General features: G+C 43.3%; 1 protein-coding gene across 1 annotated transcript in view; it reads right to left on the reverse strand.

Annotated features, from left to right (window-relative positions):
- The window catches only part of LOC124253591 (Hermansky-Pudlak syndrome 1 protein homolog), a 32,191-nt gene extending 5,704 nt beyond the window's left edge, over positions 1–26,487 (reverse strand). The window contains exons 1-12 of the mRNA XM_046687398.1: positions 26,309–26,487; positions 25,143–25,301; positions 24,693–24,814; positions 24,138–24,246; positions 18,247–18,398; positions 9,009–9,251; positions 8,667–8,929; positions 8,384–8,629; positions 7,870–7,979; positions 6,371–6,592; positions 3,888–4,052; positions 2,809–2,921 (exon numbers count right to left, since the gene is read on the reverse strand). Of these exons, the coding sequence (XP_046543354.1) occupies positions 2,809–2,921; positions 3,888–4,052; positions 6,371–6,592; positions 7,870–7,979; positions 8,384–8,629; positions 8,667–8,929; positions 9,009–9,251; positions 18,247–18,398; positions 24,138–24,246; positions 24,693–24,814; positions 25,143–25,301; positions 26,309–26,419 (2,015 nt within the window). The 5' untranslated portion in view covers positions 26,420–26,487. The remainder of the gene's footprint in view (positions 1–2,808; positions 2,922–3,887; positions 4,053–6,370; positions 6,593–7,869; positions 7,980–8,383; positions 8,630–8,666; positions 8,930–9,008; positions 9,252–18,246; positions 18,399–24,137; positions 24,247–24,692; positions 24,815–25,142; positions 25,302–26,308) is intronic.
- Between the last annotated feature and the right edge of the window lie 204 nt (positions 26,488–26,691).

Below are 26,691 nucleotides of genomic sequence, written 5' to 3' on the forward strand. Positions count from 1 at the left end.
CACTTTCGCCTGAACTATTAAAGTTAAAGTACGAGGACGCTTGCATCCGAGTGCTTTAACAGTATAATAGTTCAGGACGAAAGTGTGCTTTATTACACTATACATGGTGGTACAGCAAACTGTATTTCTTTTCTAAGATGCCAAATTTAATACTTTCTAAGGATAATTACGATTAATTTAAGTCAGAAAACAAACGACGGTGTCGGTGACCTAAATTAAGAATCCTTGCACAGGGCTAACTGGCGCGCTGTTCTATTGATGTGTCTGCCCCCCTACGTTAAGACGAACGTTACCAGCAAAAACAAATGATAACAGTTTGATGACGGTTTATGCTCGGATTAAATATCTTCTCTGAATTATTTTAATTACATCTGTCATTAACGTAAACCATATAGGGCAATATGAACGCCGTGATTTCTACTACCAACGTAAGTTTAGATCAGTACATCCAGATGAAGCTGAGTAGTCAGCGACATTCCACGATTGCATTGTGGGAATGTAAACATTGCGAACGTTACCGTGTCGCTGAAAACTTGTGAGTCGAATTGACACATTTTAACCGTCGTAAAACATGAACGTAATGTTTCCACCAGTGATGTTAGCTGTGTGAAGCAACTGCAAACCAAAAAGCGGGATGCAACGGAGTAGTTTACTGTAGGAGGCCGTACGAGGCGATCACAACTGACATGCATCGTGACGTCGCTTACATTGTGACGTAATGTAAAATGGTTCGATTAGGAGGGGGCACACTAGAATGGCGCAGTGACAGGATAACATCATTCAATTGTTACGTCATCAAAAAACTATACCTTTATTGTCTGATAATGTTTGTGGGATTTTTTATTGTTCTAACCGCTAGGCATCTTAGAATCTACTTTATTAACTAAGTCCTCTGAACAATGAAATATACTCATGGAAACGAATGGGGAAAACATGAAAGTACAAGTGTTCCTTGATCTATTTCCAGATTTTCACCCACAGTGCAATATATAGCATGACAAGAAACCCGGAAAAGAGTATAGGAACACTTGCATTTTTGTGTGTTCCTTCATTCGTTTCCATGAGTATATCACCAAAAACCTGTATATCCTTTTGTGTTGTGATGTCTAATGACCATGACATTATTGTATTATATTTTAATTTAAATTGTTTTATTCAATTCTAAAGTGTCCTAAACAATGAAACATTACAAAGGTTCTGTAATTCCCTCTGTGTAGTGATGGCATTTTGTGCCATGATGACTAATGACATTATTTTGTTTTAATAATGACATTATTCTATTATATTTTAAATTGTTTAATTCAATGTTTAAGGTAATGAAATATTACCAAGGTTCTGTTATTCTTTTTGTGCAAGAATCGCAATAACCATGACATAGTTGACATCCTGTCTGTGAGGCACTGATGGAAGTTAACTTCATATTACACACACACATACATAAATACTAAGGGTGACTATTGAGGGGGAAACAACTATTGTGATAGCGATAGTCTATTGCAACATACTATTGCGACTATTGCAATAGTTTTTTTCTGCTTGGATTATCTCATTTGAAGTCATTTCCCAAATGAATGTATAGTTTATATGATATAAAAACAAGCTGAAGTAGTTGCAGTCTCTCTTAATGAGTGACAAGAAACTTGAAACCCGTATCAAGTAAACAGTTAAAGCATAAACTCAGTGAAGCTGCAAGTCTGCACCCAAACATCCTGTATTCTACCATGACATTTAAGTATGTTCGTTTTTGATTGGCTGTTACTAAAAAATTATAAGTGAAAACTTGTCAATAACCACTTCTGAGAGCCGGTTCACTGCGCGTAGGAATATTTTGCACTCATTAACCCTTAAAAAGGTAAACAAACATGTCGTCTGAAACTGTTACGTTTGACCTCGGCGATTTCATTGATGTGTTTGGATCGGATATGGAGGAAAATATTGACCCAGCCTGGTTCCAACATGAAATGACTGAACAATCACCCAAAGTAACTCTAAGTACCGAAGGTATGAGTATGTACTTTCGGAACTAAGCAAAGCACTTACACGCATCCAGGACAGCCACGTTTCGAAAATGGCACGCGCCAATGACGTCGGAATGAAGGTCAAACCAGACGAATCTATTTTTGTTAGAGGGGTGTTCCTTACTACATAACTCATTCCATGAAAGTTGTCCATAACATAAGAAGTAGAATGCCAGTACAGATGTTGCAACTTGCAATGTATTTGAAGAAAACTTGGTTGTGGAAATAATTAAAACATTTGACACTATGTAAATTGTTTCTTTTTCCTGTTTCACCCGGAGTATGGGCGAAACCATTTAGAAGGCTCTATCCGCAGTAGTGTCAAAACACTACGCAAGGATAATGAGTGCATATTTAAAACGTGTTTTATTCATGGTGCATATGTCATGGTAGAATGGAGATAATCCTATTGTGTTAACATTTTGGAAGTGATTATAGTTGGTTGAACGCTGCTAAATCATAAATGTAATTTAAAACCGAGTGCGTTACGCGTTAGCGTGAGGTTTTAAATGAAACATTTAGCAGCATTCAACCAACTATAATCACTTCCAAAATGTAAACACAATAGGATTATCTCCTAATTTTGCACTGCGCTTTTAGCAATGGAAGTCAATTACTAAACTATTGATACTCACACATACTATTGATGCATCGATAGTTTTTCGTTTCTATCATCGATTAATTGCTATCAGAGACTGAGCAATTGCAATGCATCGATAGTTCGATGTATTGTTACAGCCCTAATAAATACTGAGAGCAACCTATATAAATGAGACAGTTAGATACTCACCCAGTCGATACTTCTACCCCCGGGTCCTCCTCAAGGTAAGCTAGGAGGCTGTTCTTCAGACCATCATTGTCCCATTTCCGCTTTACATCATTCATGACACGTTGCACATCTCCCTGCAACACATATCAAGTAGCTATCTCCCTGCGACACGTGATATAGCTAATTGCAACAGATAATATAGATAACATAATATTTTTTCTGAAACACCAGTTATGCAACTATCACAGTTTGTTCCCATACATGTTTGTTTTTTATTTGTATGGTGCTATACTCAGAACTTTTTCAGCTAAATGATGGTAACCTGTACCAGACAATCAAGTAATACATATCATGAGCAATGATCCAAGACTTCAGATGACGTATGTTGACACGCTATCAAATAAGCCTGTGCTCAACCACCTGATCTATTAAACCTCACCTAAAAACAACCATAGCACTTTGTGACCAATTATAACCTAGAAACCCCAGCATGGTCCTCAGCCTATCTATTATCTAAAAGGTTTCCTAACAATAATATTTGGGAATTTTGTAGATTCCAACTGGCACAACACAAGGAAAGAATTTTGTGTTTGAGATAGTCAAGCGTTACTAAAATTTGTTGAAAGTTCCATGATGAAATATTGTTTATCACCATGGATTGCAATATTCCAGTCTTAATCAGTCTTAAGTGCTTGACAGTTAGTGTGTGAGTTTAGTATTATGCTGCATTTAGCAATATCAATTCCATGGAATATAATGGTGGGGGACAACATAAATGGGATTCACACACTGTGCCAATGTTTGGAATCGAACCCAGGTCTTCAGCTTGATGAGTGAACGCTTTAACCACTAGGCTACCCAATGCCCCATGTGGTTGACAACATGAGTAATCCAACCTCATGTCTAATATGACACAAGATAAGAAAGGTCTCACACTGTGTTCATTCAACATGCAGAGCATATGGGTACATATTCTGGAATCCCTATGTGAATTTAATTCCAGCAACTCAATATGTCTGTCACAAAACTATATGTCATACTATCATCGTCATACAGGTCATTCGATGATATTGATTCTATGGCCATCTAACACGACTTACCTTAACCTTTCTGAGTGTCCCCTGTATTTTGACAAGAAGTGAGTTCATGACATCGTACACCATCTCCCCCCTTGCCCTGCTTAGCTTGTCTTTCTCCCCAGACAGAAGGTCCTTGATGATATGAAACATCTTGCATAGGTGGGGAGCTATCTGTCCATGCCGAGCCTGTAATACACAATCCAAAATTGATCTACATCAAACAGTTTGTGCATGGAATCACATCTCAATCAAATATTCACTCATTAAGACATCTACAGATCATATAACTGAAACACCTGACACAAGTGTATGTACACATTCAAAAATGATTTCAGAGATTTCTGAGTTTGGTTGGGGGGAGGGGCAATATGATAAGGACACTTATATAGCACTGACCCTCCATGCCGCACGGGCATGCTCTAAGCACATTTAACACAATGGACATTTTTGCCACAGATAACCGAGGGTGTCACTAGACACCAGAAGGTTTATAGTCATGTGACTGTTCCCACTGGGGACCCATCTCCTGCCAGGTGAATGGACTATTTTTAAGAAAATCACTTGCCCAAGGGCAGGACTGAAGTCCTAGAAGCTCTCACGTGTCAAACTGCCAAACACAGTCACCATCCAAGGACTCAATGACAATGATGAAAACAGTAACAGGCAAACCCTGAGTGTATAGCAGCTGGTTGGGAAAAATACTTACAGTGGATGTGAGATCACCTCAATGATGATAATCAGGACAATACCAGGCAGGATCTGGGTACAGTGCAACTGGTGGGGTAGGGGCAATATCAGCTGACATCAGCTCACCTCAATGACAATGATGAGGACAATACCAGGCAGGATCTGGGTACAGTGCAGCTGGTGGGGAGGGGCAATATCAGCTGACATCAGCTCACCTCAATGACGATAATCAGGACAATACCAGGCAGGATCTGGGTACAGTGCAGCTGGTGGGGAGGGGCAATATCAGCTGACATCAGCTCACCTCAATGACAATGATGAGGACAATACCAGGCAGGATCTGGGTACAGTGCAGCTGGTGGGGAGGGCAATATCAGCTGACATCAGCTCACCTCAATGACAATAATGAGGACAATACCAGGCAGGATCTGGGTACAGTGCAGCTGGTGGGGAGGGCAATATCAGCTGACATCAGCTCACCTCAATGACAATGATGAGGACAATACCAGGCAGGATCTGGGTACAGTGCAGCTGGTGGGGAGGGGCAATATCAGCTGACATCAGCTCACCTCAATGACAATGATGAGGACAATACCAGGCAGGATCTGGGTACAGTGCAGCTGGTGGGGAGGGGCAATATCAGCTGACATCAGCTCACCTCAATGACAATGATGAGGACAATACCAGGCAGGATCTGGGTACAGTGCAGCTGGTGGGGAGGGGCAATATCAGCTGACATCAGCTCACCTCAATGACAATGATGAGGACAATACCAGGCAGGATCTGGGTACAGTGCAGCTGGTGGGGAGGGGCAATATCAGCTGACATCAGCTCACCTCAATGACAATGATGAGGACAATACCAGGCAGGATCTGGGTACAGTGCAGCTGGTGGGGAGGGGCAATATCAGCTGACATCAGCTCACCTCAATGACAATGATGAGGACAATACCAGGCAGGATCTGGGTACAGTGCAGCTGGTGGGGTAGGGGCAATATCAGCTGACATCAGCTCATCTCAATGACAATGATGAGGACAATACCAGGCAGGATCTGGGTACAGTGCAGCTGGTGGGGAGGGCAATATCAGCTGACATCAGCTCACCTCAATGACAATGATGAGGACAATACCAGGCAGGATCTGGGTACAGTGCAGCTGGTGGGGAGGGGCAATATCAGCTGACATCAGCTCACCTCAATGACAATGATGAGGACAATACCAGGCAGGATCTGGGTACAGTGCAGCTGGTGGGGGAGGGCAATATCAGCTGACATCAGCTCACCTCAATGACAATGATGAGGACAATACCAGGCAGGATCTGGGTACAGTGCAGCTGGTGGGAGGGGCAATATCAGCTGACATCAGCTCACCTCAATGACAATGATGAGGACAATACCAGGCAGGATCTGGGTACAGTGCAGCTGGTGGGGAGGGGCAATATCAGCTGACATTAGCTCATCACAATGACAATGATGAGGACAATACCAGGCAGGATCTGGGTACAGTGCAGCTGGTGGGGTAGGGGCAATATCAGCTGACATCAGCTCACCTTAATGACGATAATCAGGACAATACCAGGCAGGATCTGGGTACAGTGCAGCTGGTGGGGAGGGGCAATATCAGCTGACATCAGCTCATCACAATGACAATGATGAGGACAATACCAGGCAGGATCTGGGTACAGTGCAGCTGGTGGGGTAGGGGCAATATCAGCTGACATCAGCTCACCTCAATGACAATGATGAGGACAATACCAGGCAGGATCTGGGTACAGTGCAGCTGGTGGGGTAGGGACAATATCAGCTGACATCAGCTCACCTCAATGACGATAATCAGGACAATACCAGGCAGGATCTGGGTACAGTGCAGCTGGTGGGGGAAGAAGGTACATGCTGGCGTTCTCAGGAACACCATCTGCCTCCAGTAGTCTCTGTCTATTATGGGTGATCTGTCTGGCTGGGTGTTCCTGGTAGACGGCTCATCAGATGTAGCAGTCCCAGACCGAGATCTGCCCTTGCCCTCACTTGAAGGAGTGGAAGACTGGAACAGATTGTAACGCTTGTCAATTTCCTTGATTGTTGCTACTCTCAGTATTGCAAAGTGCACCACACAGCATAACACATATGTGCTTTTGTTGTATGGGTGGAAAGTAGAACTTGAATAGAAACACCTGTCAATAAATGGTGTTTCCTTGATTGTCATTTAATTTCAGTGGTACAGTGTTTCTTACAGAATACTGAATAAAAAACTTGTTTATGGGAGGAAAGGGTAGGAGAATGTGAATACATCAGGAAACGTGCCAATAGATGATGTTGATTTAATTTATGCTGCCATCAATAATACTACATCACCCACAATAATAGGGCTGCAACGATTCAGTTCGATTGATCGAAAATCGAATCTGACACCTTAGTTTCGATTTTCAATAACCATTATTACTATTTCAAGTCCACATTTGAATACATATTTAAATTATTTCCACACAGCCAAAATGAAATTTTGAATCCAACTCTAGTAGTTTCGAGTGCTGAAATAAGGCGAAACTTGACTGGTTGATACCGGGCTAATTATCCACTGAGAATACTTGTTAGTAGACATCGCCAAGTTGATGATGGATTTCACGCTAAAAAGCCAACTCTGAGAGGTCAATGAAACCTGATGTTTTTACTTGTATGAAGAATCAAATAGAAAAGGATTGAATCAAGGGTCCAATATCGAAAATCGAAATGAATCGAGATCTGGGTGAATCGTTAAAGCCCTAGACAGTAAATAATAATTTGTTGACCAGGCAAACCAGTAAATAAAGTCAATCCGACCATCATTTCAATTGGTTCCTTGTACAAGTACGACTAACTGGGATCAGTAAGTGACATTTAGAAGGATATTATGAAGATAAACTATTGATTATCATGAAGTACTAATTTGTGGTACACTTAAGAAATGTTTCAGAATAAATCTTAGTCTATGGCCTCATTCCACAAATCATTAAAGTGCCAAGACAATTATGACTCCTATACTTTAACACAGACTTATCACAGTCATAGTGCTAGGATCGCCGAGTAAAATGGAGCCCAGCGTAGTAATGGAATCAGAAAATGAGTGAGTGAGTGAGTGAGTGAGTATGGTTTAACGCCGCTTTTAGCAATATTCCAGCAATATCACGGCGGGGGACACCAGAAATGGGTTTCACATATTATACCCATGTGGGAATCAAACCCGGGTCTTTAGCGTGACGAGCCAACGCTTTAACCACTAGGCTACCCCACCGACCCGAATCAGAAAATGAGGTCTACTGTTATAGGTGTTCTTAAACTTACAGGCAAGTTTGCACTATGTCTAGACTGGAACTCTACCCTGGATCTGAAGAAGTTCCCTCCCTCTGTGGGAGACAGGACGGGGTACTCTGTATAAGTAAGGGTTGGAGTTGCTGAAACATGAGGAAAATGCAAAACTGTCCACTATATATGTATGATATTCTTGGAATGCGTATTTGAGTCCAAGACTAATGAAGAATTTGTAACAGTCACTGACTGACTGACTGACTGACTGACTGATTGATTGGTGAGTGAGTTGCTTAATGTGTTTGAAAGCCTCAGATGCAGGTCTCAAATAGTTATCAATTCGGTGAAATTCGCCAGCACAGGTATGGTGCTGACAGAAGCAGACACAGAATCTGACAGAACTTAGATTCCAACCCATGATCAAAGGTTTCTGGCATGCCAAAGGGACATTGCTCTGATTTCAGCACCTTGACCAGGACACCCGACACCCCTCCCATAATACATTTGTAGACGATACACACATAGATAAAGACCTTATTTGGATTTTCACCTGATGTACTGTGCACTTCTGTGTCAGTAAGAGTCTGCTCACTGTCAGTGTTCAATTTTGAAATACTGGGAGACTGAGACTGAATGTCAGCTGTTGGCACTACCTCGAGTGATTTGACATAGCCTGAATGATTGTCTTCTGCTTGAGCTAGCACACTGTCTGCCTTATCCTCCACTGTATTGTCAGAGTATGACTGACTGTCCTTGGCTGGTGTCTGACCTTGGTCTGCCCCCCTCTTCTGTTGAATTTACAGACTGACTTTCTTCAGCTGGTTTTGGCTCACTGTCTGCTTCAATCTCTGCTGATGACATCTGGTCATGATCACCCTTTGCCTCTGCTGAGCTGACAGACTGCCTGTCCACTTCTTGTATCTGTTCAGGGTTTTTCTTCACCTCTGTGCTACTGGCAGACTGTGACTGGTCAGAGCTTAGCAACTGCTGCTCGCTGCTTGTCTCAGTCCCTGCTGTGTTGACATTGTCTGCCTCGTCAGCCCCTGCAGGGGGTGTGCGACCTCTCACTGTTCGGTGTTGTTGGAGCACTGTGGAACTGAAATAACACATTGGCAGATTCAGATACTCTTATGTATGCTTGTGTCCTCATCCAACGCTAAATCAAACAATCAAACTCTACACAGTTGACGTAAATAGTTCTGAAGTTTCTCACCTCCTGATCACTTGATTCATCTCTGCGATCTGACTCTTGTCTAGCTGTTGAAGGAAGGAATGAGCGTGATCTCTTCCTGTTGAACGTGACATTAGACAGGGAGCGTGAGAAAAGATCTTCCAGTTTCTCACTGGATGGAAAGATGTCTTGGATCAGTAAAATGATGCTTAAAATGTCAGCTGCTTGAAGCTCTGAGGCTGTTCGACTGAAAATACAATAAAGTAAACCATAAATAAATTATTATGAAATAAATACACAAATGTGTTCATAATTATTAAAGGTTTAAAAATTGCAATTTCCTCTCTTTCTTGTCATAAAGCATGTTATCATCCTGATTATCCTGACAATTTCTCAGTCTCACATTGGCAGAGATCAACATAAATAGTGGTCTTATGGCTAACATCACTAAAGTACTGTCGGAAATAGAAAAAACCTGTTGTTTGGCTGTTACTCTGTATCCCTAAAATTTACACAATTGCAAACAGCATATGTCGAAATAACCCACATCAGCCTAACTGGGCGTTCAGTGGGATGCGTAATAGGATATCCAGAAACTTACGAGTTTACTCGTGAAAATCGGGCAAAAAAAATCGAATAGCTGCTTAAAACAATAGATACATATAGATGACAATTAAGTCGCTCGGCCAGGTATGATGACGGACCGTCGACGCACCGAGCACGAAATGACCGTGCTGCCTACAGGCACATGAGGTCATCTCAATGATAATGTAATTTTTAGATTAAAATTGATATTTTATACTTATCCTGACTCATGCTTAATTGCTTGTCTCTTTCTTCTTGCGAATGATAGTGGAACACTTGAATCCCCTTTTGAAGCTCCCTTAAAAAAAGCGGACGTAAAATCACTCACCCAGTGTTATCTCCCTTGTGACTCTTTTGGCGGAAAACCACGTCACATGTTCGGACATGCCCCTCACTCTCTCCTGATTAAGAGCCCGACACCTGGATTACAGGGAATCCAGAGTGCAATGAGGGGAGGTTGGGAGGAGCTTACCTCATGAGTCAGGATAAGTATAAAATATCAATTTTAATCTAAAAATTACATATTTTTCCTTATCCTGACTCATGCTTAATTGCTTGTAGAATCCAACGGAACAGGTGGTGGGTCAAGCCACTCTGGATTCCATGCTGATTTACGTCCTGCATACCCCCCTGTGGGTACTTCTTATAGTAATATGCTGATCCTTCCTTCCAGCTTCCAGTTTGGGGGGACCACAACTTGTCAGATTTTCCGGAACTGCTTCTCCTGACAGTAAAAGTGGATTTATACGACTCCATGATTTGATTTCCGCATCAATGGAGAAGTGACCCTTCTTCATATACGAGTAAGTCCTTACAAGTATAGGGTCTGTCACTCATGTTAGCCTATCTTTAGCAAGCGCACGGACTCTAAGCTCCAACTCTTCTGAGTGTCGGCTTTTACAAGTCATGTGATAAAGGGTGAGATTCATCTCAGCGTCTTTGAGGAACCGTCAATTGTTGTGCTACAACAAGGGGCCCAAACTGGTGGATACCGGAGACATCCTCGGTAGCAATGTCTCTGAGGTAGTGGTTGGCAAACACCGTCTCCGACTTCTAATAGCAGCCTTCCATTATTGTCGAGATTGAGCAATTTCCATGTAGAGCAAGTGTCGACGCCAGTGCTCTTACTTCATGAGGATTGGAGGCTCGTGGTGGCTCGAGTACTGCTGCTTTATAGGCTCTCAATATGATGGCTCTCATCCATATTGATACTGCTGTACGTAAGATTTCTGTAGGTGTCTCCGTAGATAAAGGGATCAAAAGTCGCTTGAATTTTCGTCTCCTCATCCTAGACCTTTGTAGGTAGATTTGTAATGCTCTGACTGGACATAAGGATAGATCCTGAGTATCCTGTGGTCCAAGGACTGACGAAAGTGCTGGGATGTGGAATTGCCTGTCTGGCTGACCGGGCAAATTGGTTCTTTGCTATGAAATCCCATCTCAATCCCAGATGTATGATATTGCAATGTGCATCAAATCGTATTCGTTCAAAGTCCAGAGCATGTATTTCTGACATCTGAGCTGCTGTTGCCAAGGCGACCAGGAACAGAGTTTTATGTGTTAGAAACTCATAGGATCTCCTTCCTGGTGGTTCATAAGCATCACTGGTGAGATGCTGTAAGACTACGTTGAGATCCCAAGCAGGTGCTTTGAATTTCTTTTGTTGGTCTTCCAACTTAAAGGAGCGTAGTAGAGCTAGTATCTCTGGTACTTTAGTCAGTTTCACACCTGTCTTCATGGTGATAACTGTATTGAGGGCCGCTAGGTATGTAGAGAGCGTTGAACCTTTTAACCGCCTTGTTTGTCTTAGATGACACAGATATTCCGCCACATGTGGATGTGTTGCTTCCATTGTCGTGAAGCCCTTCCTCAAAGCGTATTTCTCAAAACTGTGCCACTTGTCGTCGTACAAGCTGTGAGTTGATCTAGGTAGAGCTAATGTGACTGCGTTCGCTGCTCTGGCGGAGTATCCTCTTTTCTTCAAGCAAGTTTTAATACGATCCATGCGTGTAGTTGGAATACTGTTGGATAGGCGTGTACTTGCTTGGTGTGCGGATGAATTAGTAGGTTCGGCCACTCTGGAAGTTGTAGGGTTGGATTTCTGAGTTCTTGAATGAGGATGGGAAACCACCCCCTCGCTGGCCAGTAGGGCGTGACCAAAATCAGTTGCAGGTTCTTCGTCTGCTTGATTTTCTGCAATACCTGCGGTATTAGAGCTGGAGGTGGAAACGCGTATGCGTTTAGTCCTTCCCAGGAGATGCTTAGAGCATCTGTTGCCCATGCTTGTGGATCCGGAACCGGAGAGACGAATGTTGGCATTTGTTTGTTGAACCTTGTAGCAAACAGGTCTATTAGTGGAGATCCTATCCTCTGTATGATGCATCTGAATGCTTCTGGGTGTAACATCCATTCCGTCGGGGATGGTTGTGTTGGCCGATATAGGGCATCTGCTATCACATTCTTGGCTCCGGGAATGTGACATGCTTTCACGTCGATGTTCAAATTGTCTATTATGCTGAACAGATGAAAGCTGAGATCTAGTAGATTCCTCGATCTTGTTGATCCTTGTTTGTTGATGTAGAACGCCACTGTGGAGTTGTCCGTGTGGATCATCAGTTGTGCGTTCCTTAGTATGCTGGACCAGTGTAGTAAGGCGTTTATGACTGCTTTCATCTCGAGCATGTTGATGTGTAGACTTTGCTCCTGACTCGACCATTTCCTGCTGCCACTTCGTTGTGATGCATCTACGTGGAGATGGGTGTTGTACTCCGGCTCTGATAAGTAGGTTCCTCCGCAAACATTCGACTTCCGTTGGTTTCAGTCCGTCCGGTAGTCTGAACTGTCTAGATGAGGGTTCACGAACACTTGTAGTGGGCGCAGTTGTAGTCTTCCTCTGCGTGTCATGTCTTTTGCTGACGTGAGGAGACCGAGTAGGCTCTGCCAATTTCGTGTAGATACGGAGTGGGTAGTGCTTGAAATATCATCTGTTGTATCTTGACCCAACGCTCTTCTGGGACGACTATGCAATTCTGCAATGTGATGAACCGTATTCCTACGAATTGCAGATCCTGTGTGGGTTGTAGTTCCGATTTGAGGAGATTTACTAGCCATCCTGGTTGTTTGAGTAGCCTGATTGTGAAGTCTAGTTGCAGTCTGAGTTGACTGGGATCTTGATGAGCTTGAATCCCGTCGTCCAGGTAAAACGCACTGCGTAGACCTCGATGATGTAGATAAGCGATGATTGGCTTTGTCACTCGAGTAAACAAACAGGGGGCTGACGATATTCCAAATGGTAGCACCTTCCATTGGAAGTGACGTCCGTTGAAGAGGAATCGTAGATATTTCCTTGAGTCCGGATGTATCGGTATGTGAAGATACGCATCCTGTAGATCTATTCTGGCGAGGTAGTCTAATGGAGGAATGAGTTGTCGCAGTTGAGGCAGATGTATCATTCTGAACTTTGCGGGGCTGCATAATCCCTGGAATTTTTCTTCGGTACTAAGAAGATTGGGGAGTAAAAACCGGGCGTGACGAACTCCTGTTTTATTTCTTCGATCGCCTCCTTCTCGAGTAGAGTTGTGATAGCGTCTAGTAGATTCTCCCTCTGGTCGGCAGCATAGTTGTGGGCCAGAGAGTTGCTTGTCAATGGTGGTACTGCTTGTAGTTGTATCTTGTATCCTCTGCTTGGATCTGGAATATGTAGTCGTCCTGAAGAATTCCCCAATTCTTCCAGTAGCGTTGTAGACGTCCACCCACTGTTGAAGGTTGTATGGGAACGGCTGGGGGTGGAAGACTCCAGTCGTTCCCGAACCCGTCCTTCAGCGTCTAAAGTTCCTGGCACCTCTGGATGCCCTGCCTCTTCCGGGGTTACCTCTGGGAGCTCCGGTTGGGCGACGAAAAGAATCCTTGCCTCCTCTGGAGCTGCCGTATTTCTTTTCCCTGACTCTTTGTATTCCTGTGAACTTCGACTTGCCGGAGAAGCGTTGCGAGGTCTGACGGATAACACTAGCTAGTGTTTCGATGGACTTGATCATCATTACCTCCCTTGACTCTTTGGTTACTTCCTTGACCACGTCCTCAATTTCCCCTGCGAAGATAGATGGTGCTGACCACGGAGCTCTGTATAGTGACTTGGTGACTCCACGTACAGGAAGATAGTAATCCTTGTCTTCTTAACAGTGTCAGTCCTGCTGATGTAGATGCTAGATGTTCAGACATGAACTGATGATCTTTTTTCTGAGTTAGTAATGCCGAGTAGATTATTCTATCTTCTTCCGAGGTCGAGTTCCTAAACTTCGCGATGAGGGTTTCATTGATGGCTCTTGACCTGCCTAGGCCAAAGAAGGTACGTCTGGTAGTTGTGTCTTGTTGTGCCAACTTCTTGTCTTCCACTTTGTCGTTGCTGATCTTGTAGTTCTCATCTATCTCTGGGGCCTTCGTGAAGGGTTCCATGTAATGAAGAGAGAACTTCTTAGCGTTGAATGGTGGGACGCTCTGACTCTGGAACTTCATTGCCTTCCTGAAGGCTGTGCTGAGATTCCCTGGTACATCTGCGACCGGATTGATGGGTGGAAGAGTAAGTGTATCGAAGTCCTCGTTAGGCATCCTGTATGTAAACACTTCATTATCCTCTTTGGAAGGTGATGCAAGTTCTAGTCCATTTGCCATCCAGGATTTAATTTCTGTGTCGGAAAATATGATTTCCCCATCATCTTCGGATTTAGAGGTTTCTAGTTCAGGAGATGGTTGCCATTGTGTCTCTTTCCTGCGTGGAGACCTGCGTGGAGACCTTCGTGGAGACCTGCATGGATACCTTCGTGGAGACCTGCATGGAGACCTTCGTGGAGACCTGCCGCGGAGACCTTCGCAAATGCTCCTGATGGCTGTCCATATCAGAGGAGGATGATCTGCGATGCTCCGGTGAACGTCTGGTTCTGTTCCTTCGCGAATGCTCCTTCGGTGAAGGTGTCCTAGTACGTCGTAGAGTGTGCGATCCTTCGCGCATGCTTCCTCCTTCGCGAATGCGTTCGTGCATGCTTCCTCCTTCGCGAATGCTTCCTCCTTCATGAATGCTTCCACCTTTGTTCATGCTTCCTCCTTCGTGAATGCTTTCTGCGCATGCTTCCTCCTTCGCGAATGCTTCCATCTTCGTGCAGGCTTCCTCCATTGCGCAGGCTAATGTCATAGGTGGGCTATGATCTGCAGGCTGCTTGACCTTCGTGCAGGTTTGATGTAGATGGGACCTCCATCACTGCTTTCTCCTGCGCGAACCTTCACTCCATCAGGTCCAACATCTGCTGTGTAAACTGCTGCATAAAGACCCCGGGGTTGAAGCTCTGCGACGACGGCTGCTGCTGCTGCTGCACTGCGGACGACGCATCTGAGAGTGTCGAGGCTTCTCCCAAGGACTGCTGCACTTGTGACGAACTGCCATCTCTATCTGATGTCTGCGTTGTGATGACTGCTGCTGTTGCTGTAGATGAAGACCTCGTCTTCTTCCTCACTGGCACATCAGGGATGAGGTTGGGTGGCTCATCATAAACGTCTACTTCATCTGCTGGGATGATCTCTGTAGCAAAAACCTCGTCTTAAGAGCTGCCCCATGTGAAGACTTCGCCGGAGTCTTAGTAGACGACTTCGTCTTCTGAGAAGACGATGCCCTCGTCTTCTTCGACTGCAATGAGGTTATAGTTGATGTAGATGACCTCTTCATGGAGCCGGAGCTGCCATCAGACACAGCAACCTGCTCCGTAGACGCAGCTGGTAAACTACTAGAATGGCGAATGTCAGTAGGCAACAATAAACGGTTATCAACGCAATCATTTGGTTTAGACATGACTTGTGAAAGTCGTCTACACCTGCCCTTGGCACGCCTAAAACTGGAATATAAATAGTTATTTAATTCAAATTCAGTTAAATGCTGACAAAATTGACAGCGAAAGCTGGAAGACCATGGAGAAGTACAATTAGGACATATTAAATGTGGATCAGCAAATGACAATAGGTATCTGCAACGACTGCAAGATTTCATAAAAAATAAACACGATGAAAACACATGTCAACAACGCGAACAAATACAGATAATTTTGACAAATTTCAAACCATATTGTTGGTATATCAATCCTAAAACCGTATACAACTAATTTAGTAGCAAGGCCTAAAAGTTTAAAGGATATAACACCGTATAGGGGACCCAGGCGCTCTCACAACCGTCCTCAAGGGTGAAGAAGGAGAGAGTGAGGGGCATGTCCGAACATGTGACGTGGTTTTCCCGCCAAGAGAGTCACAAGGGAGATAACACTGGGTGAGTGATTTTACGTCCGCTTTTTTTAAGGGAGCTTCAAAAGGGGATTCAAGTGTTCCACTATCATTCACATGAAGAAAGAGACAAGCAATTAAGCATGAGTCAGGATAAGGAAAACATTTCTATGCGTTTTCTTGTGTGTTGAATATGTCTCAAATATTGATTAACATCTAACGTGTCTTTTTTTCCATAAAGTTTATGTTGAGAATTGTAAAACAGTATGATACCCATATAAAGGTTTAAATGTCTCAAAATATAAAGGTAGCATGGCCACCCGGTGACTGGATATTATTTGTAAATTGTTACTTCCCCAATTTAATTCCCTTACAAGAAGACAAAGTCATCAATATCCCCTGCAATGGCAAAATACGCTTCATGATTATGTCTACGAGTTATGATTATGTCAAATATTTAGGTGTGTATATAGAAAAGTGGAAGGAGAGTATTGAAAGGTTTTTAAAGTTCTGCTCCAGAAAGCAGCACTATCACCAATTTCAGGCTAAGTCAAATTTGTTGCCATGGAAATGCCAAAAATATTTCATTCAGAATTCCAAAACTACCAAAAGGCATAAGTACACCACCAGATCTATCTATGTGCCAAGTTTGGTGAAGAAATAGTGAACAGTTTTAGAGTTCTGCTCTGGAAAAGAGCACTACCACAATTTCAGGCTAAGTCAAACTTGTTGCCATGGAAACGCCAAAAATATTTTATTCAGAATTCCAAAACTACCAAAAGGCACCAGTACACCACCAGATCTATCTATGTGCCAAGTTTGGTGAAGAAATAGTGAACAGTTTTAGAGTTCTGCTCTGGAAAAGAGCACTACCACAATTTCAGGCTCGATCCAAACTTGTTGCCATGGAAACGCCTAAAAATATCTTATTCAGAATTCCAAAACTACCAAAATGCTCCAGTACACCACCAGATCTATCTATGTGCCAAGTTTGGTGAAGAAATAGTGAACAGTTTTAGAGTTCTGCTTTGGAAAAGAGCACTACCACAATTTCAGGCTAAGTCAAACTTGTTGCCATGGAAACGCCAAAAATATTTTATTCAGAATTCCAAAACTACCAAAAGGCACCAGTACACCACCAGATCTATCTATGTGCCAAGTTTGGTGAAGAAACATTGAACAGTTTTAGAGTTCTGCTCCGGAAAAGAGCACAACCACCAATTTCAATCTAAGTCAAACTTGTTGGCATGGAAACGCCAAAAATGTTTTATTCAGAATTCCAAAACTACCAAAAGTCACCAGTACACCACCAGATCTATCTATGTGCCAAGTTTGGTGAAGACATATTGAACGGTTTTAGAGTTCTGCTCCGGAAAAGAGCTCTACCACTAATTTCAGTCAAAGTCGAACTTGTTGCCATGGAAACGCCAAAAATATTTAATTCAGAATTCCAAAACTACCAAAAGGCACCAGTACACCACCAGATCAATGTATGTGCCAAGTTTGGTGAAGAAATATTTTACGGTTTTAGAGTTCTGCTCCGGAAAAGACAAATGTGCACGGACGGACGGACGGACGGACGACAGACGGAGTCCATTTTAATACCTCCCATAACGCGTGTTGCGGGGGATAATAAGGATTATGTTATCTTAGCTCATATCTCTGTCCCCCATGCAGCCCGACCCCAACCATCGTCTGCAACACCCGACCAGGTTTTGCTTTTTAGAAGACCCCCATGTCTGTTTGTTTTTTATAGTGGTAGTGAGACTCCATGGTAGCTACATCCTTAATAGTTTCATAAGTAAAAATATTATTTTGCACGTCAGCTATCGTTTCTAATGAAGCTAAGTCTAATTTCAAAATGGGCATTTAAAATGTGTCCTTTGTAATACAATATCATCGCACACTAATTTGCATAAAGCCAAGGTCTGTTCCATATAAGTCGACACATTGCTTGGACTTAGAAAAAAACCACATTGCTCATTTCTGCACTTATCTTTCCTCAGTAAAGTCCTTTTTTCACGTTTCCTATCTCCCTACCACCGAGACTGTAGTTAGGCCGATCTTAGTTTAACAGATATTTCACACTTTCACATATTAACTCCATAAATTGTGGATCTAAATGTGAAAAACAAATAACATTTTTTTCTTCTATTTCCAACAGTACTTTAGCAATGGAGACTATTTAATGTCACTGTGGCCAGCATTAACGCAATAAAAGCAGAGCCATTAATTGTCTTAGAACTATAATTGACAAATGTTCTGTTTCATTTATATTTGAACTAAGTTTGTTCACTACTACTTAGTCTCTGAAAACAATATTAACTGTTATTTGTGATTTCATAAGTTCTCAATGCTTAGTGCATGTATTACAGTAAATACAGTATCTGCGTACATACTCTGAATACAGGGCCATCAACTTGGTGTTGACCAGGAGCAGGGAATGTTGGGCCGGCCTTGATAGCAGGTCATCCGTATCCCTCATCACCTTCTCCAACAGCTCGATACACTTCTCATTCACAAGCTGGTTCACATGAAGCCGTTCAACAGCCTGAAACAGCATTATTTATTTTAATGAAATGATGATAACGTTTTGCATTACAGAACCTATGTTATGCATCCAGTACACACTGACCGTGTAATAAGTGCATGTATTTCAGTAATGTAATTTTCTGAATAAAATTGATATTTTATACTTATCCTGACTCATGCTTATTTGCTTGTCTCCTTCCTCTTGCGAACGTTAGTGGAACACTTGTATCTCCTATTGAAGCTCCCTTCAATAAAAACAGACGTAAATTCACTACTCACCAAGAGTTATCTGTTGAGCCGTTTTGGCGGGAAACTGTGGCGCCACCGTTTCCCACATGCTTCACTCTCTCCTGATTATGAGCCCGACACTTAAATTTGCAGGAAATCCAAAGTGTCTAGTGGGGAGGTTGGGGAGGGCTTACCTCATGAGTCAGGATAAGTATAAAATATCAATTTTATTCAGAAAATTACATATTTTCCTTATCCTGACTCATGCTTATTTGCTTGTAGAACTCCGTCGGATTTGGTGGTGGGTCAAGCTACTTCTGGATTTCATGTAGTGATTTACGCCATATATACCCCTATGGGAACTTCTTGTTGGCAATTCTATTTTACTGCTAGTCTCTGCTGCTGCTGCGACCCTGTACTTCCAGCTGCCTTTTGATCGGGGACCACAATAGTTAACGTTTGGTCCTTTCTTCTGTTAACATTTTATGTGGATTTTGCGACTCCATCTCTTGATGCAAGCATCAAGTGGAGAAGCGACCCTTTCCTGTACGCAGTATCCTTAAAAGTACTGGGTCCTATCACTTATGCTTGTCCTTAGGCGTGCATTTTTAGACTTTAAGCAGAACTCTCCGAGTGTAGGCTTTATGCAAGTCATGTGATAAAGGGCGAGACTGATCTCCACGCCTTTGAGGGACTGTCAACTGTTGTGCTGCACAACCAGCGGGCGAAATGGTGAATGCCGAGAGGCGTCCTCGGTGGCGATGTCCCTCAGGTAGTGGTTTGCAAACACCATGTCCGATTTCCAAAAAGCAGCCCTCCATTATCGCCGTGATCGAGGCAATTCCCATGTAGAGCTTAGTGTTGACGCAGAGCTCTAACCCGAGTGGGTTGGAGCCTTTTGGAGGATCAAGTCCTGCTGCTTTGTAGGCCTGTAGTATGACAGTTCTGATCCAGATTGATATCGTAGTGCGCGGAGACCTGTCTGTGTCGCTGTTGATGTCGGACTGAAGAGAGGCGCTTTGAATTTCTGTCTCCTGATCCTGGATCTTTGTAAGTATACTTTCAATGCTCTTACTGGGCACAAGGATAGGTCCTATGTATCTTGTGGTCCAAGGATGGATGATAATGCTGGGACGTGGAATTGTCTGTCCGGTTGACCTGGCAGTTGATTCTTTGCTATGAAGTCCCATCGCAGTCCCATATGCACGGTGTTTTGATTTTCATCAAATCGTGTTTCTCGTAGTCCAGAGCATGTATTTCCGACATCCTTGCTGCTGTTGCTAGGGCTAGCAGGAACAGCATCTTATGTGTCAAGAATTGAAGGATGTCCTCTCTAATGGTTCGTAGTGAAGCGTCACTGGTGAGATGTCGTGAGAACTATGTTGAGGTCCCCGCGCCGAGCTTTGAATCTCTGTTGTTGGTCCTCCAATTTATAAGAAGCGTGAAGTAAGGCCAGTAACTCTGTTACTTTTCGTCAGCTTGGCACCTGTCCTCATGGTGATGACTGAGCTCAATGCCGCTAGGTATGTTGAGAGTGTTGACCCTTTTAGTCGCTTTGTTTGCCGTAGGTGACAAAGGTAGTCCGCCACTTGAGGGTGTGTCGCTTTTATGGCTGTAAAACCGTTCCTCGCTTGGCGTATGTCTCGAAGCTTTGCCACTTGTCTTCGTACAAGTTAGCGTGTAGACTCTAAGTAGAGCTAGTGTTACTGCTTTCGCTGCCCTGGCGGAATATCCTCTCTTGTTCAAGCACGCCTTGATACAGTCCACACGTAGTCGGAACACCCCTGGGTTGCCGTGGCTTCTGCTTTGTGTGAGGATGTACTAGTAGATTCGCCCACTCTGGTAGTTGCAGTTGAGGTGGTTCTAGTTCTTGTATGAGAATGGGGAACCATACTCTCGCTGGCCAGTAGGGCGTGACCAAAATCAGTTGGAGGTCCTTCTCCTGGCTGATTTTCTGCAACACCCTCGGTGTAAGAGCTGGCGGAGGAAACGCGTACGCGTTTAGTCCTTCCCAGGATATGCTTAGAGCATCCGTTGCCCATGCTTGTGGATCTGGTACTGGTGAGACGAATGTTGGCAGTTGATTGTTGAATCTCGTGGCGAAGAGGTCTATTAGCGGTTCTTCCATCTCTTGGATGATCTGCTTGAAGATCTCTGGATGTAGCATCCATTCTGTTGGAGATGGCTGGCGTTGGACGGAGAGGGCGCTCTGCTATCACATTCTTGGCTCCCGAATGTGGCATGCTCTTATGTGGATGTTCAGAACGCCTGTTAGGTCGTAACAGTTGAAAGCAGAGGTCCAGGAGGTTCGATGACCGTGTTGATCCTTGCTTGTTTATGTAGAACGCCACTGTGGAGTTGTCCGTGTGCACCATCAAATGAGCATTGTGTAGAATGGTGGTCCAGTGGAGTATGGCGTTTATGACTGCTTTCATTTCCAGCATGTTGATGTGCAGACCTTTCTCCTCTTTGGTCCATGTCCCGCTGACACGCCATTGTCGAGGTGTGCTCCCCAACCTTGGAGTGATGCATCCACGTGAGGTGTGTCTTGCACTCGGCCTGCTAAATAGGTGCCTCCGCAGACATTAGATCTCTGGGTCCACCATAGTAGATGTGGTCGTGAAAGGTCCCGGAGTCCGGAAGCGATTCCGGTCGTAGATGAGCAATGACGTAAGACCTGTAGTGGGCGAAGTTGTAACCCTCCCTCTGGCTGTCATGTCTTGTGCTGACGGTGAGGAGACCCAACAGACTCTGCCATTGTGGCCACGGAGAGAGTAGAGCTTGAGCAGATTGTCTGTTGTAGCTTGAGCCATCGGTCCTCTGGTACTACTATGCGGTTCTAAGGTCCGTGGAGGAACCAGATTCCTAGGAACTGCAGGTCCTGTGTAGGTTCTAGGTCCGACTTGAGGAGATTCACTAGCCACCCCAGTTGTGTAAGCAGTCTGATGGTGAAGTCCAGTTGTAGTCTGGAGATGCTTGGGATCTTGATGTACTTGAATCCCGCCGCCTAGGTAGAATGCACCGCGAGACACCTCGATGATGTAGATATGTGACTATGGGCTTCGTCACAATTTGTAACCAACCAGGGGGCCGATGATATTCCAAATGGCAGGACCTTCCATTGTTAGTGTTGTCCGTCCAGTGTAAACCTGAGGTACTTCCTCGAGTCCGGATGTACAGGAATATGCAGGTAGGCATCCTGTAGATCTATGCTGGCCATGTAGTCCATCGGACGGACGAGGTGGAGTAATTGAGGTAGATGTATCATGCTGAACTTGGGAGGTCTTCAAGATAATCTCTGTTGAACGCCTCCTCATATTGTAGATGAGTCGGAACTTTTCTTTGGAGTTTTTCTTGGGTACTAGGAAAACTGGGGAGTAGAATCCTGGTGAGAGCTGGTCCTGATCCACCACTTCTATGGCTTCCTTCTCTAGTAGAGATGTGACCACTCGTGAGCCTCTCTGTCCGATGGGTCTTGAAGTCGAAACTTGTGAGGGTCCACTGTTAGCCGCGGAGCTGCTTGTAGTTGTATGCGAGCATCCGCCTCTTAGGATGCTGGATACAAATGGATCTTGAAGTAGTCCCCAGTTCTCCCAGTATAGTTGAAGACGTCCACCCACTTGTGAAGGTTGTACGTGACGGCTGGGGGTGGAAGACTCCAGTCGTTCCGAACCCTTCTTTCATCGTCGATGATCCCCGGCTCTGGGTGCCCTGCCTTGTCCAGGTCGCTCTCTATAGTTGCCGGGCGGCTTACTTGGCGACAAAGAGTCCTTCCCGCCTCTGGAGGTGCTCATTTTCTTGTCTCTTGCCTTCTGGAGACCGCTAACTTCGACTTGCCCGAGTAGCGCTGGGATGTCTGCCTGATGACACTGGCCAGTGTATCGATGGACTTTATCATGAGCGACGTCGTCAATCTCTCCAGCGAAGATGGATGGAGTCGACCATGGGGCTCTGTAGAGGGACTGAGTGAAGCGTTCACTCCAGTTGCAGGATGCGAGGGAGAACTTGTCGCCTTGCCAAAGTCAAAGCTGCGGAGATGGATGATAGATGGTCCGGCCATAAACTGCTGGTCCTTCTTCTGCATGAGTAGCGCAGAGTAGATCATCCGGTCTTCTTCCGCAGTAGAGTCCCTGAACTTAGCGATGAGTGTCTCGTTTACTGTCCTGGATCTGTTGAGGCCGAAAAACATACGCCTGGTCATCATCTCTATTTGCGCCAACTTCTTGTCGTCGATCTTATAAGACTTGATCCTGGAGTCGTTGATGACTTTGTAGTTATCGTCGATCTCCTGCGCTTTCAGGAATGGGTCCATGTTGTGGAGCGAGAACTTCTTGGCGTTGAACTGTGGAGGATGCGGCGCCTGAGATTTCATGGCCTTCTTGAAGGCTGCATCTAAGTTCTCCGGAACCTCCGAGATGGGATCAATTGGTGGTAGAGTGATCGTGTCGACGTCATCGTCCTGCATCAGGTAAGTCTGGGCTGCATTCTCTTCCTTAGAGGGTGACGCTAAGTCCAGACCGTGTGACAGGTGCGCTGATCAGGGAGTGTTGATCCTCCTCCGATGGTGATCTGTGTGGTGACCTTCGCGGCTGGGGAGACCTGCATGGAGACCTGCGCTCATCTGCCCTCAGTGTAGATACCTCGACTGGCGCAGCTCATCATAGAGTCTTCTTCAGACCTCATCGACAATCCCGCCGAGAAAGCTCTTTAGAAGTCTCCGCGCTAGACGCCCCGTAGAGTTGGTCGCCAGTCTTAGGGGGTGTGTAGCCTCACGCGTAGAGGATGGCTTCTTTTCTTAGTCTGGCGATAACGGATGTCCGGAGCTGGCAGCCTCTTCTTGGAGGTGGCGGACAACGCCCCACTTCCAAAATATAGTATCTGTGTCAAAATCAACAGATAACTCTTGGTAAGTAGTGATTTTTATTTCAAGTAAAAATGCATAACTTGGTGTTGACAAGAACCAGGGAATAACTGTTCGCATTACAGAATTTAGTATGCATCAAGTACACACTGATAAGTGTAATAAGTGCATAGTGTTTGAATCAGTGCTAAATGAATGAATTTCATTATTTCAAAAGATATACTGCAGCAACCAGTGATGCAATGGTAGAAGATAGAGGAAGTTTTAGTATTATGTTCTTGTACAGTGACATTCACTCAAACAGAAAATCTATCATTCTATCTATAATGCTACTTTCTTTCATGGAAACGCAAGTTTAAAATACAAGCAACCCATGCTTGGTGACTAACAGGATCAAGTGGTCAGGCTCGCTGACTTGGCTGACAGTCACGTCATCGTATCCTAATTACGTAGATCGATGCTTATGCTGTTGATCACTGGATTGTCTGGTCCAGACTCTCACAAACTGCCGCCATACAGCTGGAATATTGCTTAGTGTGTCGTCAAACAACAAACAAACCAAACCAAATTTAACACCTGTTTATATATGTACTAAACATCAAATCTAACACCTGTCTCTCTATGGATCTCAATGAATTATTTCAATGAGCAAGAAAAAGATCACACTACCTCAACAAGGTAGCACTGGTCGTCTTTTGATAACTTAGAGTATGTGTCCAGCAGTCTCCTCAGAAAGTTCCATCTTGCCTTCTTGTCCTCAAACCTAGAGTGGCCAATTCTACAACAGAGTGAGTGAATGTATTTTTCATACCAAACAGCATAATGATCCACAATGCAAGGGAAGCATACATAAGAAGCGATAATGTTAAAATATAATCCCTACTGATTACATTAACAAGATCTACCTAGGATCAAACTAAGCACCCTGTTTTCATAAAACATTCTTACATTCTTAAGTCAAAAGATGTTTAAACAATGCATTTTATAAATGCTTCTAATGCTATGCAAACCTAAGCATAACAGCATCATCCTTTGTATGGGTCCTGTTCTCAGTAAAATATAAGTCATCTCTAAATATGCCATAAACATATCTGCAATCATATTAACGTGGAGAGTCCAGTTTTATACCCCAATTTGGGATTTTGTACTGATATCCACTGTAAATATAGGGTAAACATCAGCCTCTGAGCAGGGCTAATTGAAATCATGGAATAATGTACTTACTCATCTGAAATGGGTCCAAACATGAACCCAACAAATTTTAGGAATATGAGAATTTTTCTGTTCAAGGCATATTCTGTCTCCCTGTCATCCCCATTCATACAAATGAACAGCAGGTCATCAACCTGAAACACAGACGACACACTATCCTTCAAATACCATGGTAAACATGTTGTACACAATAACTTCTTACACATCACTTCCCACAATGGACTAACTCTCATGATTCTCATATATCCAAACTGACTTAGAAGTCAAGACTAATCAAATCAATTTCTGGAATGTGGGCCAGACTTTGTTTCCTTAAAAGGAAAAAAAAATATAAGACATAATTGGTCTATAATGAATAACCAACGTATCCTTGTATGTGATACATCAAGCTTTCACATATCAGTTCTTGACCCAACAAGTGAGATATACAGTATTATTGATACATACAAGTACAATTCATACCTGTTTAAACACAAAGATGTATCCATTTTCTAGGGTCACTGACGTACATGGGTTCTTAGACTCTTCAATTAGAGCCCAGTTGGACAGCACCAGGGGTGAAAACAGCTGCATAAACACAGTGGAGTCCACATTGTACAAATCTTTTTCTGCGTCCTCAGGCTGAAAATAACATAAAGTTTTAAATAAAACTTATAATCACACACAAATGATAAAAATATTATTGATAAAATGTAAAGTCTGTTCAAGGAGTTCAAATCTTCTTGTCAGTGTCAGGGATCTACATCGTAATTCCTTAATATAACCCAAAGAAGAATTTTCATAGACAACACAGTTCTAAAAGGAGACAAATTTACGCTTCAGACCCAAATGTCACTCAACATAAGCTAGCTTTATAAACTCATTTCATTTCACAAAATTGATAGTATGAGTGATAATCAGATCTCAGATATCAACCCTTTATTTTTTAATTTAAAATCAATCCATAAAAATGTGCGATCAGAATATTCCTGGCACAGGTCAAAATCAAGAACTACATCATGAAAGCTTTGTGGTAAATGCTTAAAGCCGCACAATAGTTTAACTGAAAGGAGGAGACCAATATTTTGGAGAATGACACATCATATTTTGTCAACCTGTAAAAGTCTGGGTTAGAATTGGTTATCAGCTACCCATGATTGTCATAGGAGGTAACTATCAGGATCGGGTGGTCAGGATCACTGACTTGGTTGACACATGGCATGGTATCCCGATTGCGTAGATCAGTGCTCATGCTGTTGATCACTGGGTTGTCTGGTCCAGACTAAATTATTTACAAACCGACGCCATATAGCTGGAATATTGCCAAGTGCATTGTTAAACAACAAACTAACAAAAATAATATTTTGTCATGTTGTCATATTAATTCTTTTTTTTTCATAAACTGACTCAATAAAAATGTTCATCCACTATTTTCTGCAACAAATTTTCTTGTTTAAAAAGTCAGAGATCAATATCCCATCCCTGGAAACAACTAATTGTCGACCCCAAATGACAGATGTATATTCGGTCTTAGGGGGCCGGTCTTAGAATAGTCATCCTATTTCTGAAACAAAACGTCAGTACTCTTTTCACAACGCTCAACTCCAAGAATGGGAGTTGTCTGATCTTATGATGAAAACATATCTAACCTCCTGCAAGCCTTGCTTGGCAGCTTCACGGTTGATATATGCAGCGAAATCATCATCAAAGTCTACAAAAAGCACATCATTTATTTTATTTACAACAAGAAGACACTTCATTTTGCTACTTTCTGATTCTCTTCGGCATATTTCTCTGCTAATCGCTTCCTGTTTTGTCGTCTGCACGTGCTTTTGTTTATTTACTTAGTTTTGAGCCACTGATACGAATATTTTTATTTATAAAAATATATAGTTATCGGTCATTATGATAGCATACATATAGTTTAAAATATAATTTACATTTTTGCAGTTGTCATGTGAATAGTTTACTTCCCTATAACTCGTATCTCATGTTAAAACCTTTTACGATATTTTGGATGTAAATGTTAGCC

This window comes from Haliotis rubra, unplaced genomic scaffold, assembly GCF_003918875.1.
Source record: "Haliotis rubra isolate DU_JTF1 unplaced genomic scaffold, ASM391887v1 Scf546, whole genome shotgun sequence".
Lineage (NCBI taxonomy): Eukaryota > Metazoa > Mollusca > Gastropoda > Lepetellida > Haliotidae > Haliotis > Haliotis rubra.